This window comes from Leucopleurus acutus (assembly GCF_964270905.1).
Source record: "Leucopleurus acutus genome assembly, chromosome: 13".
NCBI lineage: Eukaryota > Metazoa > Chordata > Mammalia > Artiodactyla > Delphinidae > Leucopleurus > Leucopleurus acutus.
Window position 1 is genome coordinate 58172264 of NC_139155.1, and position 16922 is coordinate 58189185.

Genomic DNA, 16922 nt, shown 5'->3' on the forward strand with positions numbered 1-16922 from the left:
AGAGCAGGGGCTTGTCCAGACTCCGGGCCTCCCAATGGTAGAGACGGAGAAAAGCCACCACTGACTGGGACCTGCCCTCTGGTTCTGCACACAGAGGGGCCAGTTATGAAAACCATCCTAACACTGCATGACCACCAAACATCCTGGGTCAGACACTGTACACCACTGACCACCAGACGTGAAGACAATCACGGTTAAGCCTACTTCAGGTTCCCCCAATTTGGTTTTCAAAAGACACATCGAAACTCACCTCACATTGACCGTACCTTAGATGCCAGAAGTCCTGGACTCTCATTCAGCTCATTACAATTAAAGTTAAAATATCCTTTCTGGCCAAAGAATACAAATTAGACTCCCTAATATTTATAACAGGACATCAGATCTGCTACTTGGTCATCAATCACATGCTAAAGCACACGGAGAACTCTTGGGTCTATAGTGTGGACGAGCAGTACCTCAAGCATGTGTCAAAGAGCTCATTTTGCTCAAATTATGGCTGAGAGGAACTGTTCTCAGCATAGACTGAGAAAAGAGAGATCACGGGAAGCAACCAATCTGTACCACCCTGGCCAAGCTCCCAGCAGACTTGTCTTCAAAACGCCCATGGCTCCCACAGCACCTAATGCAGCCCAGGCATTCGAGATGGGGTTAATCACCTCTTTCTCTGTCTCACTCCCTCTGTCTGTCTCTCAATAGCTAACATGATAGAAAAACACATTGTTTATTTCGCTCCTATTTTTCTCTCAATGTCACTAACTACGTAATATTTCACTGAGTAATATTCTATGACTAACATAATGACCCCTGTACGTTATGTCTTTACCATTCTTTGTTACTAGTTTCTAGCGGTACCTCACTCTTGGCAAGCACTTAATTCGTTTTTCTCGGAACTCTCACCTTCCTTATGCCAGTAGAATCTATCTACAGGAAAGAGTACAATGCCATTTAAAATATAGTAATTCTTTGTTTGCCTAAAACAAGTTAACAGTTAATGTTGCAATTACATAAAAGATTTATTTATACTGTTAAATTTTGCTAATGTAATTTTAGCTTTATAAATTATGAAGTAAACTTAAGTAGTTATTTGGTATCAGAACATAGCTTGCTAAATATTTCTATGTGTTCCTCAAACATCTAGAATATTTGCTAATAAGTATGTCCAGCCAACTGATTCTGGGGGAATCTAAAGAAACAAACTGCTGTTATTCCTACAAAGTACATTCCATCATCTCCCAAATTATCAACCATTATAGCTTTATTTCTGAAAATAAACTTGCATTTAGCATTTGTTCACAACAAGTTTGAGTGCTAGACTTCCAACTTAAAAATGTAGAACATTTAGCTCTGCTCACTTCTAAATGCCACCAAAGTATCAATAAAGGCATTTTTAAATGAACACTTATCAACAGAGAAAATACTGAATTAATTTTGATACAACACATCGTGGAATATTATGTAGGCTTTATAAAGAATTAGAACTATATAACAAATGAGTTGGAAGAGATTTGCCATGAGACATAGTTGAGCAACATAAAAAAGATGGAAAAAGATGTACATAATATAAGCCCATTTTTATAGCACAAGCAATAATCTAAAAAAGACATGGGTTCATGAACATACGAGTGTCTGAGTGTGCATATGTGTGTGTATATGCAATGCTATGGGAATTAGCAAAATATGCATAGCATAGAATGGCTAATTATTCATTTCCCTCTTGGGAAAATAGCTGAACTACATTTCCTTTACTCCCATGCATTTGAATGCAGTTATGTAACAGTTCTGGCCAATGCATGTGGGTAGAAATGATTGTAACAAGCTACTTCTGAGTTTGGCGCCAAACCCCTCTCATGTGTAACCATCAGTCCTCTTTCCAATCTCAGGTCAGACAGAAAGATTCCCAAGGACCTGGGGGAGCCCCAATCCCAGAGTAATTAAATGGAACAGAACTAACCCCTATCAACCATTACTGTACTATGACAGGAGCTCCTGTACTATGACAGGAGCAAGAAATCAATTCTTAATGTGTTAAGGCACTAAAATTTATGAAGTGGTTTGATATGCTAGTTAGCTCATGGTAATTAACATGGAGGGATTACCACCAATTGCTATGGGGTTGGCCAAAAAATTCGCTAGGGTTTTTGTGACGTCTTACAGAAAAACCCGAACAGAGTTTTTGGCCAACCCAATACCTACTTGGGGAGAGTAACTCGGGTGGAAGGAGAAATGAACATAAAAAGAAAGTATAAATAAAATGTAGGTTATACAAAAAAATTTAATAAAACTAATACAAGGACATAAAGTCACAATGACAACAGGTAAAAAGCCAAAAGCAGATGAGAACTGTCAACAAAAATTTCTGGAAGTGTGAAAAGGAAATAAGTGAATGAAAACTGATTTAACATTCAGTAACTAAGAATGAAAAACATAAATCTGTTACAGAGAAATGCCAGTAGGGAGCAAGTTAATTTACATTATAGAACCCTGGAAAGCTGATTAAAGACATGAATGCTAAGACCTGAAACCTTAAAACTCCTAGAAGAAAACATAGGCAGTAAGCTCCTTGACATTGGTCCTGGTGATGATTTTCTGGATTTGATACAAAAAGCAAAGGCAACAAAAGCAAAAATAAATGAGTGGGACTATATCAAACTAAAATGCTTATGCACAGCAAAGAAAACTATCAACAAAATGAGAAGACAACCTACTGAATGAGAGAAAATGTTTGCAAATCATTTATCTGATAAGGGGTTAATATCCAAAATATATAAAGAACTCATACAACTCAACAGCAAAAAAACAAATTTTAAGATCTTCACAGAAAATGTGTGCCTATATTTTGAGAGATCTGGTCTTGTTCCTTTTTTTTTCTTTCTTTTTAATGTCTGAATTTTCTAATATTGTTGTTGGAAGAAAAAAACTATAAAACTATGTGGAGAGTAATCTAGAAGTATTTACCTAATGCTTGAAAATTATTTCCAGGGACTTCCCTGGTGGCACAGTGGTTAAGAATCCGCCTGCCAATGCAGGAGACACGGGTTTGAGCCCTGGTCCGGGAAGCTCCCACGTGCCGCCCACCTGAGGCGCAGAAACAATAACATAAAACAGTATGGCACCTTGTATCAAATGGCCACAGAAAGCTGTCCCGCAGTTAGTAAACTATGCAAGTTAATTCTTTTTCTGCTTTGGAAGGCTTTTTGCTATTGCATTAAAATGTATTTACTGTAGAACACAATATTTACAAGAAAAGAGAGCCTTGCTAGGTCAGGAACCCAATTTATTTCCGTGGCCCATCAATTCCCAGAGCCCTGCAGACCACAAGAAACTCTGAATAAAGAGCTCCTGTAGGTCTGCTTAGTCAGTCACCTGCCAAATCAAGTAAGCAGCAATTCTAAAGAGCCTTACCCCTCCCCAGCCCCAGACCCACAGCACTGGTTAAGGCCCACGTTCCTTATTTTCACGTACAGTGAATCTCCCTAGTGGTCGTCCCAGCCTCCTTTCTAATCTGGCCTACTATTGCCAAATAAATGCTTAACCATAGTTACATCAGAGATTTGACTATAAACTCCTCACTCCAGCTTTTAAAGATCTTTCATAAAATGGCCTTGAGCTACCCATCCTACTAATTCCTCATAAATATCCCAGAACTGAAGTGAAATTCATTTTGGACTCCTGCCTTCCAGAACGGTAAGATAGGAAACCTGTGCTGCTTTAAGCCACAGACTTCATGGTAATTTGTTATGGGGCAGTACACCTTCATATAATCTTCTCAGTGAAGCACGTGTTTCCCTTTCTGGCCAGGTGTTACCTCTGACTAATTTCACTGCTATCATCTATAACAATATTCATAAACTCACCAAACAGTCCCCAGTAGACTATCAGCTCCTTGAGGTCAAGAAAGGCTGCTCACCAGCCTTTCCATCCCACCCTCCCCCGACTAAGGTCCTACACAATGATAGTAACAGATTATAAAAACTGAATAAATAAATCATGGAGAGCACAAGTCAACTAATAAATATAGAAGGAATAATGAAATTAGAAAATCACCATTTGGCGAATATCACATTAGTAACTAATTCATCTCAGGAACATCAACAGATGCTAAAAACTAGCGGGTGACAGTTTGATGAGGAACAGAGTACTTCCATAATCTCAAGTCACTCTCCAGCAAATACATCTTAACCACAAAAGGAAAAAGAGTGATTTTCCAGTGGAGAAGCTTGCCACACACCACTGTAATCAAGTGACCGAGGTCAATGTCGACAGCAAAGGGGCCATGAAATCGTGCACCACCTGAGCGGATGCCGTGAGAACTGAGCAATGCTTCTGGGACACTCCTCCCCAGGTGCAGAACCCATATCCACTACATCAGACAAGCCCAAGGTGAGAAGCATGTTACAAAACAACCGGCCTGTACTCCACCAAAGTGTCAAGTTCTTAAGAGTCAAGGCCAAGACTGAAGAACCACTGCAGATTGAGGGACACTAAAGAGACATGAAAAGTAAGCACAACCTGTGAGCCTGGATTAAATCTGTTTTTCTGTTTGCTTATTTGTTTTTTTCATAAAGGACATTATTGGGTGACGGGCAAAGCGTGCATCTTGGCAATTTAATCTCAAATGTTTTGGCAAAGGAGGAGGATTTTTTTTTTTGTTATCGTGACTCTTCTGAACCTTAAAAATTATCTCATATTTTAAATAAAGTAAAAACATTTACAAATCACTAATCAGTGTGAGCCTAATGTTCTATGTCACTTCTCACCTCCTCTTCCCCCTCCCCCAACCCCTACCCTGCAGCCAGCACGCTGCTCATAACACCGATAATTCCTAAATTTGCCAGGAACTTCCTGCCACCTTACTTTCGTGCATACTGTTCCTTCTACAGAATATTCTCTTCCACCCCATTTCTCACATCCTTCAAAGACTAATGCAAACACTGCTTCCAATGTGAAGACACCCATGTATGAGGTTAGGATTGACCTCTCCCTCTCCTGTGTTCCCGAAAGCTTTCCTTCCATTACCATCAGAAGCCCATGTGCATCAGACCTCACGCAGGGTGGTGAAGGAGAAAGGGCAAGGGAGTTCTAGAGACCAGCTAACAGGGCATGCTCCCAAACCCCCAGCCCGCCACGTGAGAGGTCCGGGGCCCGTGACCTGACCTCTCTATACCTCAGTTCTTCAACTATGAAACTGAAATCACTGACAAAAGCTTACGAAGTTGCCATGAAAACAGATAAATGTGTGACACTGAAATGGAGCAGGACCTTGGGCAGGTCCTTGCCCCCTCATGTCCTCAGCCTGCCTTTTGTCTGTGGCAAAACTCTAGGCAAAGAATAAGTTTAATCAGAGAAGTGAGAAAATGCAGAAGCAGAGGAAAACAGTTAAAGGAGACCAAATAGGGCTTCCCTGGTGGCGCAGTGGTTGAGAGTCCGCCTGCCGATGCAGGGGCCATGGGTTCGTGCCCCGGTCTGGGAGGATCCCGCGTGCCGCGGAGCGGCTGGGCCCATGAGCCATGGCCGCTGAGCCTGCGCGTCCGGAGCCCATGCTCCGCAACGGGAGAGGCCACAGCGGTGAGACGCCCGCATACCGCAAAAAAAAAAAAAGGAGACCAAATAATAATAGCTTAGTCATTAAGCACAGTCAAGGACCTTCAGTTCCTCCTTAAGGGCTATAGACAATATTCTGAGCCATCTCCTGTGAGCTGTTGTGCAGATACTGAAGCCCCACCAGGTGGAGGAGGATGACGACACGATGACCAAACTGAAACTGTGACATAAGCGGCTCCGCTTCACACAATTCCGAGAACTGGCCTCAAAGAAATGGGAACAAACCTTGGAACTAAAGATTAACTGTACTTAAAACAACCAAGATGATGCTGATCAGACCACCACATGACTGATTTCAAGATGCCTGTCAGAGCTGACTGTGCTGCCCTGCCCCCTCCCTCTGCCTATAACAGCCCCGAAACCCCCCTTTAAAAGCCCCTGCCCCTGAACAGCCATCAGGAGTTGGTTCTCGGACAGGAGTCCACCCTCTCCCCCGGTTGCTGGCCTCCAAAATAAAGCAAGCTTTCCTTTCCTACCAACACCTGTCTCTTGAGAATTGGCTTTTGAGCGGCGAGCAGCCAGACCTGGGTTCGCTAACAACATCATGTTGGGCATTCAAGAACAATGAGACCCAAGATGAGATTCCACTTCACAGTCACTATGATGATATAAACAAAACACAGACAGCAAGTGTGGAGGAACGTGGAGGAACTGTAACCCTCACACACTACTGATGGGTATTAAAACAGAGCAGCTCCTGTGGTGAAGAGTCAGTAAGTAATTACTCACTAACTACTCAGTAAGGCAAACGTAGAATTACTATATGACCCAGCAATTTCACTCCTAAGTATATATACCCAAGAGAACTGAAAATATGTTCAAGCAAAAACTCATACACAAATATTCACAGCAGCAGTATCTGAAAAAGTCAAAAAGTGAAAACAACCCAAATGCCCATCAACTGACGAATGAATAAACAAATTGTGGTTTACCTACACAATGAATATTATTTGAAACTAAAAAGAAACAATGTACTCATACATGCTGCACCATGGATGAACTCTAAAATCATTAGGCTGAGTGAAAGAAGCCAGACACAAAAGGCCACATATCATATGATTCTATTTACATGAAATATTCAGAAGAGGCAAGACAAAGAGTAGATTAATGGTGTCCAAATGCTGCAGGGAATGGAGGGTGGGGATAACAGCTAAGTGGCTCAGGGTTTCTTTCTGGGGTGACGGAAACTTTCTAAAATTGATTGTGATGATGGTTACACAACTCTGTAAATATGTTAAAAAAAAAACCACTGAATCTTACACTTTAAATGGATGAACTGTATAGCATGTGAATTAGATCTCAATAAAGTTTTTACAAAAATATAAATAGATCCCTTCCTTCAGGGCAAGAATTGTGTTTTATTCTTACTTGGTTCTCCACCTTCTGTAAACACAGAAGTCACTGTGGAGATGATGTTTGCTGAACTGAATCTGAGTTCAGTTGACAGCAGATTTGGAGAGGATCTCAGTGCAGGACACCACCCCTCAGGGGGACGTGGTCCCGCTGTCAGTCAACAGGGTCCGCAGGGCTCCCCGTCCACCTGCCCAGATTGAGCGGGAAGCTCGTTGGGGTGGAGGCTCCTGTCGCTGACTACAGAACAGACTTTCACACATACAAGACTGTTGAAAAAAACCACTGTTTTAACTGGTAAACAAGTCACTCTGAGCAATAAAGTGTACTGGAAACTTCGTATACATACGAAGCAATCAGAGTTACTTTTAAAATAGCAATACCATTCGAAAGAACTAGAAAAGAAAAAAAGGTAACTTTTAGCTAACAATCTATTAATGTTCTTTAACAGACCAATCTAATTTTTAATTGTACAGAGTTGGCTGTACGATGTACTACCTAAAACTATGCTACTAGGAGCTTTTACTTCAACAAAAGGATCAGATTTACCCCTATTTGTTAGGAGGTGACTGTTAACTGGACATGGCCTGCCCATCACCAGATGAAGATCAGAACCTCACTATGAAGCCCGGCAAGCCGTCTGGACAGGGACTTTTCCTCCTCAAACGTAACATTTGTATTATCAGGGTTTTCTATGCACCTACCTAACACTTTTTTGTCATTTTGTGACTTTGACTAAAATCCCAGCAGATTGCATCTTCTGAAGGAATTTTTTAGTCCTTGTAGAAAGATACTGAGTAGAATATGTAACACCTTGGATTAAACTTACATCTGCAAAATAACACCTTTACAATTTACAGGTCACATGTTTCAAAAACTAATCTTTTTTCCTCTTTCTCTGAAGAAGTTCTTTTATCGGGCATCTATGAGAATGTGAGTGCACACCAGGGGTAACGGTACAGATCAGCACATGCTGTTCCACTTTCAAGAGGCTTAATCGCTCTCAGAAGTACAATTACACACACACGCACACGCACACACACACAAGCTATGACGAATATAGCAAATACATTTTTTCTGGTATGTAATTACAACCATAAAATAAAATTTAATGTAAAAATCTATAGGCATAAGTGATGTGTAAAACACAAATTCACTTTAAGTAACAAATTGTGGAGCCAAATGACTAACAGAAACAAATCATCCAAACAATGTTACTTTCTTATCTTTTCCTATAAACTCTGAATATACATATACAGATATAAAATCTATATGACAGATAATATATATAAAATACAATACATAACATATATGTGTATTTCAAGCAGTTCTAGCTCCAGCCTTGTCGTAGGGGAGAGAATATCTAAAGATTTTGTGGGTTGGTAGGTTTTCCTTTTAAAATCTCATGTTTAATTCCCATTTGTGAACTATCTGAGTGCACAGCATTCTATCATCCTGCCTCAGGGCTCCTTCTACCCCATGGCCTCAAACCTTTCCTCTCTTGTGCATCTAACCAGGGACTAGCATCTCTGGGGCACCCGTGCTTTCCCACAAACCTAGAGGTCAGCATGGTCACGACTCATCACGAGCTTTAAGCAATTGTTTATTGCTCAGCTTTAACTGCCTTCACCCAATTGTTACTCACAGCTCCTTTGCATATATTTTCATTACACTCCACTCTCTTGATCATACCTTGATTAAGTGGCTAATCTGCTTGAATTTTCATTTTACATTTACTTCCCAAACCAAATGGGAAGCTTCCTGGCATTCAGTGAAGGCCACTGTGCAGGGCCAACACCCTGCAGCACCATAAGAGGGGACCCCTTTCTAACATGGTTGAGTCCCCACTGAAGACGAGTAATCATATGATGGATTAAGGTTTTAAATAACCAAACTTCTTGACTTATTGTTCATCCTGTTTTTCCTTAGCACTCAGAGCAGCTTTAGATACTCTAATAGGAATAAAAACATTTTAAAAGAGTAGATGACTTTGGGACTTCCCTGGTGGCGCAGTGGATAAGACTCCATGCTCCCAATGCAGGCGGCCTGGGTTTGACCCTTGGTCAGGGAACTAGATCCCACATGTATGCTGCAACTAAGAGTTCACATGCCACAACTAAGGAGCCCTGGAACCGCAACTAAGGAGCATTCCTGCCACAACTAAGACCTGGTGCAACCAAATAAATAAATAAATTTTTTTAAAAGTAATGCATTAAAAAAAAAAAGAGTAGATGACTTTATGAGTACAGACACAAAATTCCTCAATAAAATATTAGCTAACCAAGTAGTGCAGCAACATGTAAGAAAAAATATATTTATACACACACACACACACACACACGAGATTTATCCCAAGAAAACAAGATTGTTTCAACATATAGAAAGCAATAAATATAATAAAACCATATTAATAGAATAAAGGACGACCCTTTCATGATAAAACAACTAGGAATAGAAGAGACCTTCCTCAATCTGATAAAGGGCATCCACGAAAAGCTCACGGCAAACATCATGTTTAATGTGCAAAGACGAAGTGCTCCCCTAGGATCAGGAACAAGAAAAGCATATCTGATCCTGCCACTATTGTTCAGCATGCGCTGGGAGGTCTAGACAGAGGATTCAGGAAAGAAAGAAAATGTATTCAGATCGGAAAGGAAGACATGAAAGTATCTTTACTTATAGATGACATAATTTTGCATATAGAAAATCCTAAGTAACACACACACACACACACACACACACACACACACACACACACACACATTAGAGCAAATAAATGAATTCAGAGTATAAGGTCATTGCACAAAAATCAATTGCATTTCTACCAAGTAGCAATGAACAATCCAAAGATAAAATTAAGAAAACAATTCCACTTACAGCATTGAAAAGAACAGACCAAAGACATGACAAGAAAACAACAGACAAATACCCCTTATGAATACAGATACAAAAGTTCTTAACAGAACTGTAGCAAACTGAACTCAACAGCACATTAGAAGGATTATACACCATGAAACAAAGGGGAAGAAAGTCCCACACAATCTTCTCAATAAATGCAGAAAAAGCACTGGACAGAATTCAACACCCTTTTATGATAAAAACGCTCAGAAAACTAGGAGTAAAAGGGAGCTTCCTTAACATGATATGGGGCATTTATGAAAAACCCACAGCTAGTATCATACTTGATAGTGAGAGACCGAAATCTTTTCACCCTAAGATTAGGAAAAAGACAAGAATGCCTACTTTTACCGCTACATTCAATACTGTACTGGAAGTCCTAGCTAGCATAATTAGGCAAGACACAAAATTAAAGGCATTCAAATTAGAAATATGAATTTTTTGGAACTTTACTATTTTGATAGACTACACAATTCTATATGAAAAAATCCCATAGCATCCACACAAAAAACCCTACTAGAGCTAATAAACAAATTCAGCAAAATTGCAGACTGTGAAATCATTTGTGTTTCTTTATGCCAGAAATAAAAAAAATTCCAAAAATAAATAAATAAAACAATTCCATTTACAACAGCATCCAAAAGAATAAAATACCAATAAAGTTAACCAAGGAGGTAAAAGACCTGTACACCCAAAACTGAAAAATACTCCTGACAGAAATGAAAGAAGGTCTAAGTAAGTGAAAAGACATCCCATGTTCATGGATTAGAAAACTTAATACTGTTAAGATGGCAACACTCCCTAAAGCAGTCTACATTGAACATAACCCTTACCAAAATCCCAATAGTCATTTCTCCAGAAATGGAAAAGCCAATCCTCAAATTCATAAAGAACTGCAAGGGGCCGCAAACAGCCAAAGCAATCTTGAAAAAGAAGAACAAAGTTGGAGGGTTCACATTTCCAGATTTCAAAACAGACTAAAAAGCTACAGTGGTCAAAACAGTATGGTAGGGGGCTTCCCTGGTGGCACAGTGGTTGAGGGTCCGCCTGCCAATGCAGGGGACACGGGTTCGTGCCCCGGTCCGGGAGGATCCCACGTGCCACGGAGCGGCTGGGCCTGTGAGCCATGGCCGCTGGGCCTGCACGTCCGGAGCCTGTGCTCCGCAGCGGGAGGGGGCGCGACAGTGAGAGGCCCGCGTACCGCAAAAAACAAAAACAAAAACAAAAAACAGCATGGTAAATATTAGCTAATGCAATAAGACAAGAAAAGGAAATAAACGATATATTGACTGGGAAGAAAGAAATATAACTTTGTTCACAGAGGTGTAGAATATCTAAAAGCATCAACAAAAAAACTCCAAGAACCAATAAGTGATTATAACAAGGTTGCAGGATACAAGGTTAACATATAAAATTCAACTGCTTTCCTATATACCAGCAATGAACAAGTGAAATTTGAAATTAAAAACACAATACCATATACATTAGCACTCAAAATAACAGAATAGTTATAAAATCTGGCAAAATTTATGTAAGATCTATATGAGAAAAACCACAAAATGTCACTGAAATAAATCAAAGAACTAAATAAATGGAGAGATATTCCATTTCTGTAATGAGAAAACAGATAAATAACAAGAAAGTCCCTATGTCAGTGTTTAGCTGAGCCACTAAGTTGGCTTGGTGAAGGGGTCTGGCAAGTCTAGGCCCTCATTATTAATTCTCACTTCTTAGGTTTCTACATTTCTTACACTTAACTCCAAAGTTAAGTATATTTAATAACCTAATGGTCAATTAATGAATTAACATTGGTAATAAGTTAAATTACATAGGTGGAAATAGCTAGTTTTAAAAGTCAGTTCACAGTGATTGCACTCATTTCGTTGGATAAAAAAATAGCACTTTTTTAAAATGGCTGCCTAATATGTCTTTATAAACACAGTCCATTTGCATTATGGGGAAGGATGTGCAGATTTCAGACATCTGGGTCCCGTGATGGTCCACAGAATCTTGCACGATATTTTTATCATACACTTTGTATTGAAATGTGGTTTCCATAAACAAAAATAAGAATGGGCATTGCCACTCACACAGAGATGACTTCAAAGAGAACCCAGCCAGTCCACTCACCTTGGGGTGCTATCAGAGTTCTTCCATGCTCCTGACACCAACCAACTGGCTGAACATAAGGACTATTGACGTCACACCTGCAAAAACAGGATTCTATTTTAGATCCCATATTAACACCAGCGAAAGAATCCAAGAGTAATGTTCATTCTAGATATTAAGAGATGACATGGAAAATACTACGGCATAGCTAAAATATTTTATAGCCTAAGAGAAACAGAAGTAATTTTAGTTCTCTATTTTGTAAGCTGAGTGGCCAAACTTCTCTTTTACATAACCTTCTTGAAATTTAAAAGTATTTCTTTAAAAAGTGTTTGACTAGGACCTGAACTGCCAGTGATCTCTCCAGAGAGTGAACATTTTAATAAACCCCTTCTACCACTTCTTGCTAGCAGCAAGGGAAAATATTAATAGGCCAGTCCAAATTTTAATAAGATGGACCAGACTCCACATGCCTACAATTTCCTCCCTCTCCTTTTCAGGAACCCAGACTATACTACCTAAGACACATACAGCAATTAATCCATGCTCTTCTTCTTAGTTCAAAGAAGAAAACAGCCCCCCTCCTCCCACTGTGCACATGAAGAATCACAGCCTCAGGCGGGGACTTGTCAATTATTCAGGATACGCTCTTAAGAAATGCCACAAAAATTATTTTTGCCGTGCCCTCTTCCATATTTCAGGTTTTCACCCAGAAAATCCTTTTAACTCATGCAATGTTAGTTTAATGGCATCGTGAGCATACATTTTCTCTGTTCACAGGCTTTCAAATAATTCACTCCATTCTCCCTGAATCTTCCCTTTTAAAAATATGACAGTCTGAGTCCAACATTTTTCAGGAAAAAATAATACTGCAAGTTCTTAACTTCCTCTTTACAGAAATGCTTCCCTTACAAACTAGACACAATATAGTGGACTGCCCTGAACTGGTCACATTATTTCAGATGAGGCCTCATTAGGCAACCTCTCAGAGATGAAAAAAAAACTTTTTCGGTTCTTTAATTCAACAGTTCACGAGGAAAAGAAGGTAGTGACAAGCCAGCCGCTAGGTTCCTCATGTTCATTACTATAAGAACAGCAAGAACAGTGACAGTCATGGAATGAACATAAATTCTTAACGGCAAACACGAACACACAAAAATACAACACAGATTGGTGTCTCACCAGTAGTCGTAACTATCATCCCAATCGTCAAAATGCACTAGCAAGCGATCTCCAACAATATCTGCTACAGTTGCCACACATACCAAGGAAGGGTTCTTCCTGTCGACAGCCTCCAACTTCATTCCGACCTGAAATTCCTTAGGCACTGGCCCATTCTAACATGGGGAAGAGGCACAAAGAGAAACAGGACACCAAACAGGACTGAGCCACTGTCAAAACTTCTGTCATGTTTAGCATCAGAAGAGTCTACAGGGTATCAACACTTAAACTGCAGAATGAAGCCAGCCAGTAAAAATATTCCAACAGACTGTTACCAAGTGTACATTCATAAAAAAGCAATCCCAGGAAATGAGCTTTTACTCTGTGCTTTTCTCTTTTGTTGTGCAGGTAGGTTTTATTTCCCCTTTCATCATCATTTTACCTCTTCAGTTCATAGAATAATCTGTATTAATTTTAAAATACACTGTTTACTGAATACAGTAATATCAAATAATTTTCTCTGGTCCCCGTAGGCTTTAGATGGGTGGTATATTTCCAAATACCACTATTTGGAAAAGTTTTAAAGATATGCTCTTTAGCACTAAAATTACCACTTATACTTTGATCAAGTGTTGAAATTAGTGGCTTTCTCAACATTTAAGGAATACATGCGCTTATCCATAAATAAATCATAGTTGAAAAAAAAAAACAAATGCTTTTTTTAGTACCTGCACATATTTTTTAGTATTAAAAATACTAAGGGCTATGATTTATAATAACATGACAATGATAAAGCCCCATTTTTCCTGTAGCTCTGATTAGCCAGGCCTGGGATTTAGAAAATATACACACAATATCCAGGGACTAGAAGAGGGTTTTTTTCCCTACTTCTTTACTATCTATACTGGACCCTCATTTTTGGTTTCCTTTAGCACATTACTTTTCTTAAAGCATTTTCACATTTCTCTAACTCTCTTCCTTGATACGAGTCTATGAAACATGTTGAACAGTTGTAGAACACTGATTCAAGAGCAGGACACTGAAGCCTGGGGAAGGGGGCGGGGGGTGGGGACTGTCCTCAGGGGACACAGCCAGCAGGTGGTGGGGCCTCCCTGGCTCCAGGCTTCCCGACCCTCCGCGCGGTGTGTGGCCTCACCTGGGGCCCAGAGGACGCGGGGCTGCGATTTTTCTCCTTCTCTCCTGAACACCTGTTAGGCTGCTGGGACACAGAGGGTGAGTGTGCTCCACCCAAATCCTCACACACCCTTCGAATCTATATGAACCGTCACCCTCTTTTTCATTACACATAAATACAACTGGACCAGGTACAGTCAAAGTCCACCTGGCATATCAGCAGGTCTCAAAACATCAAACTAAATTTAAATGACTAACTCACTAGAAGCAAAAAGAAACACCTTCTAAAAGGCATTTTAAATTTTAGCCAGCTTTACATGTAAATGTTTCTACTCTCTCCATCTAATTATTTAATTGTATGTTTAAAAGAAAAATAAATATGCCCATAGGAAACTGACAAATCTAGTGAGAAAAGTCATAGGAAGCTAAGGATTCTTAAAAGATTAAAATAGAACAGAATACACAGTGAATTTTAAGAAATTTAAGTTGTAGTAAAACTCTGATTTATACTATGGAAGAAAATACTTACAGAATTTCTGTTTCTGAATAATTTCTTGGGAGCATTTTGCAAGTTGCAGGCCTTCAAGTAATCCATCCAAACAAATTTATCTTTTCTATAACCTAAAAAAAAAGTACGGATTATTCAAAATGCCCACAAGATGTAACCATGTGCATAATAAATGTATCAGTACTATTCTTATTCAGTTTTCTGCCATAAATTCAACGTCCTTTAGCAGACACAAAAGATTTATATTAAAATCTCTAAACTGTTTCAGTGTTGTTTTAATGTATGGAATTCCAAACTGTTGAGTTTGATTTCCCACCATGCATGTCATTCCCTACAAAGTTTAAAACTCATTCGAATATGGAATCAGTACCCTGGTGGCCTGACAGGAGTCTCATCTCCTGCGTCCCTCAGGCCTCCTGAAGCAGTCACGTCCCCGAGGCCAGCGTGGGCCTGACGGTAAGCAGCCCCGGGGGAGCCAGACACTGCAGGGGCGACAGAACCGTCCCCCAGGCCACGTGGCAGTTCCAGCTTTCTGCCCTTGTCTTTACAGGCTTCCCAATAAAATGCCTGACCCTCCCGTCCATGTGCCCCAAAGCAGTTCGTGTGGGGCTGGCCCAAATAACCAGGCTCAGGAAATACTCAGATTGAGTGTCACAGAACAGACGTCAAACTCCTTGCACTGGCCTTCAAGGCCGCGGCGACACCTCTCACTTATCTCCTCCCTCCTGGCCCTTGCCTCTCCAGCGCTCCTGTGATTACTGGTCTGCGCCACACCCACTGCTGGGCTCTGACACGTGCTCCTCCCCAGGGAGCCAGCTGGCTGTCTCTGTCGTGCATCCGTCCAGGCATCTGTCAGATGTCACACCCCAGGCCTGTCTTCACCTTACTTATTGCAAGGGCAGCCCTGGGACCCCACTCAGCGCTCCACGCCTGTCGCCGCTAGACACACACCTTTCTCTCTGTTTATCCTCCTTCTCCCCTCTGGAATGAAAGCCCCATAAAAACGGAGACGGTTTCCTTTATTCACTGCTCTGTCTCCAGGGCCTGCACACAAGAAAGGCTCCACGAACACCTACCACCCACGGGGTGAATGAGCCTGGGGCCTGTTCCAACCTCCCTGAAACCCAGCAATCTCAGGGGATCCTGCTGCCAGCCTCAGGGGTGGATCCCAGAGGACACCCTGAGCTGCTTCCTAAGAGTAAAATGACTATACAGTGACTCCAGAAGTTGCCACGGTCAGCCAGGAGTCTAACACCCAAGCAGGAGACCTTATGTACAAATTTGCTGGTCAAGGAAACAGGCCCACTGGCATCTCAACCTATGAATTCTCACCTCACTAGCAGACAGCAGGTAAGAAAGGTTTCAGTCATGTCTGCCAGACCCAGTTCCTCTCCCACATAACAAAAGACAAAGATGAGATTTTTAATTCCCATCGAAAGAAAACAGTGAATTTTTCACTTTCATAGTTCCCTGCGTTCCATGATTTCTGCTTGAAACAAATGATATACAGTGAATCAAGTTTCCTCACTGTACAGCATCACTGATTAAGTGAAATATTTTATTTCAACTGTAATTTAAACATTAGTTTCTTCATTCCTTATAAAGTTTAATAGACTTTATGTAAGATAAAATGCTCTCATGAGATTTTACTTCTGCCCTATGCACCTCAGAGTATTTGACCTAAACGGTCTTGGATGTTTTTCTTTAAAGACATTTATTTATTTCTAACAGTGATATCCTTGTAGTCTTACTGCTTTTTGTGGATCAAACTTTCATTTTGAAAATCAATTCACACCAGGCTCTCTTGTTAGTATTTCCTTAAAAAGCTGACTGTCTTTTCCTCCTGACTTACCCTTAGGGATGTGTAATTCATGTTTGGTCTTTTCACACCACCCTACTGGATGAATGTCAGGGGAACCAGCATTAGTCCAAAAATCATAGCAGCTTAAATAACCGTCAAAATGAAGTCTGAGACGGTAACCACACACCTGCAAAATGGAATGTTTACAATCGTTCATTAAGAGTCCTGCATTTGAAGTGTACACAAAATTAACAAAATATTCATTTATTCTGTCAACACCATCAATATATATGAACCAATCCTTACATCCAAATGTCTTAAAGAACAAATTCATAGATGAATCTGGATAAGACAAATGCT

General features: G+C 40.4%; 1 protein-coding gene across 1 annotated transcript in view; it reads right to left on the bottom strand.

Annotated features, from left to right (window-relative positions):
- L3MBTL4 (L3MBTL histone methyl-lysine binding protein 4) overlaps positions 1-16922 on the bottom strand; it is a gene marked incomplete at both ends in the record, with an annotated part of 303064 nt that overhangs the window by 215778 nt on the left and 70364 nt on the right. Inside the window, 4 exons of the mRNA XM_082853718.1 lie at positions 11980-12056; positions 13141-13295; positions 14783-14874; positions 16614-16749. Coding sequence (XP_082709844.1) covers positions 11980-12056; positions 13141-13295; positions 14783-14874; positions 16614-16749 — 460 coding nt within the window. The remainder of the gene's footprint in view (positions 1-11979; positions 12057-13140; positions 13296-14782; positions 14875-16613; positions 16750-16922) is intronic.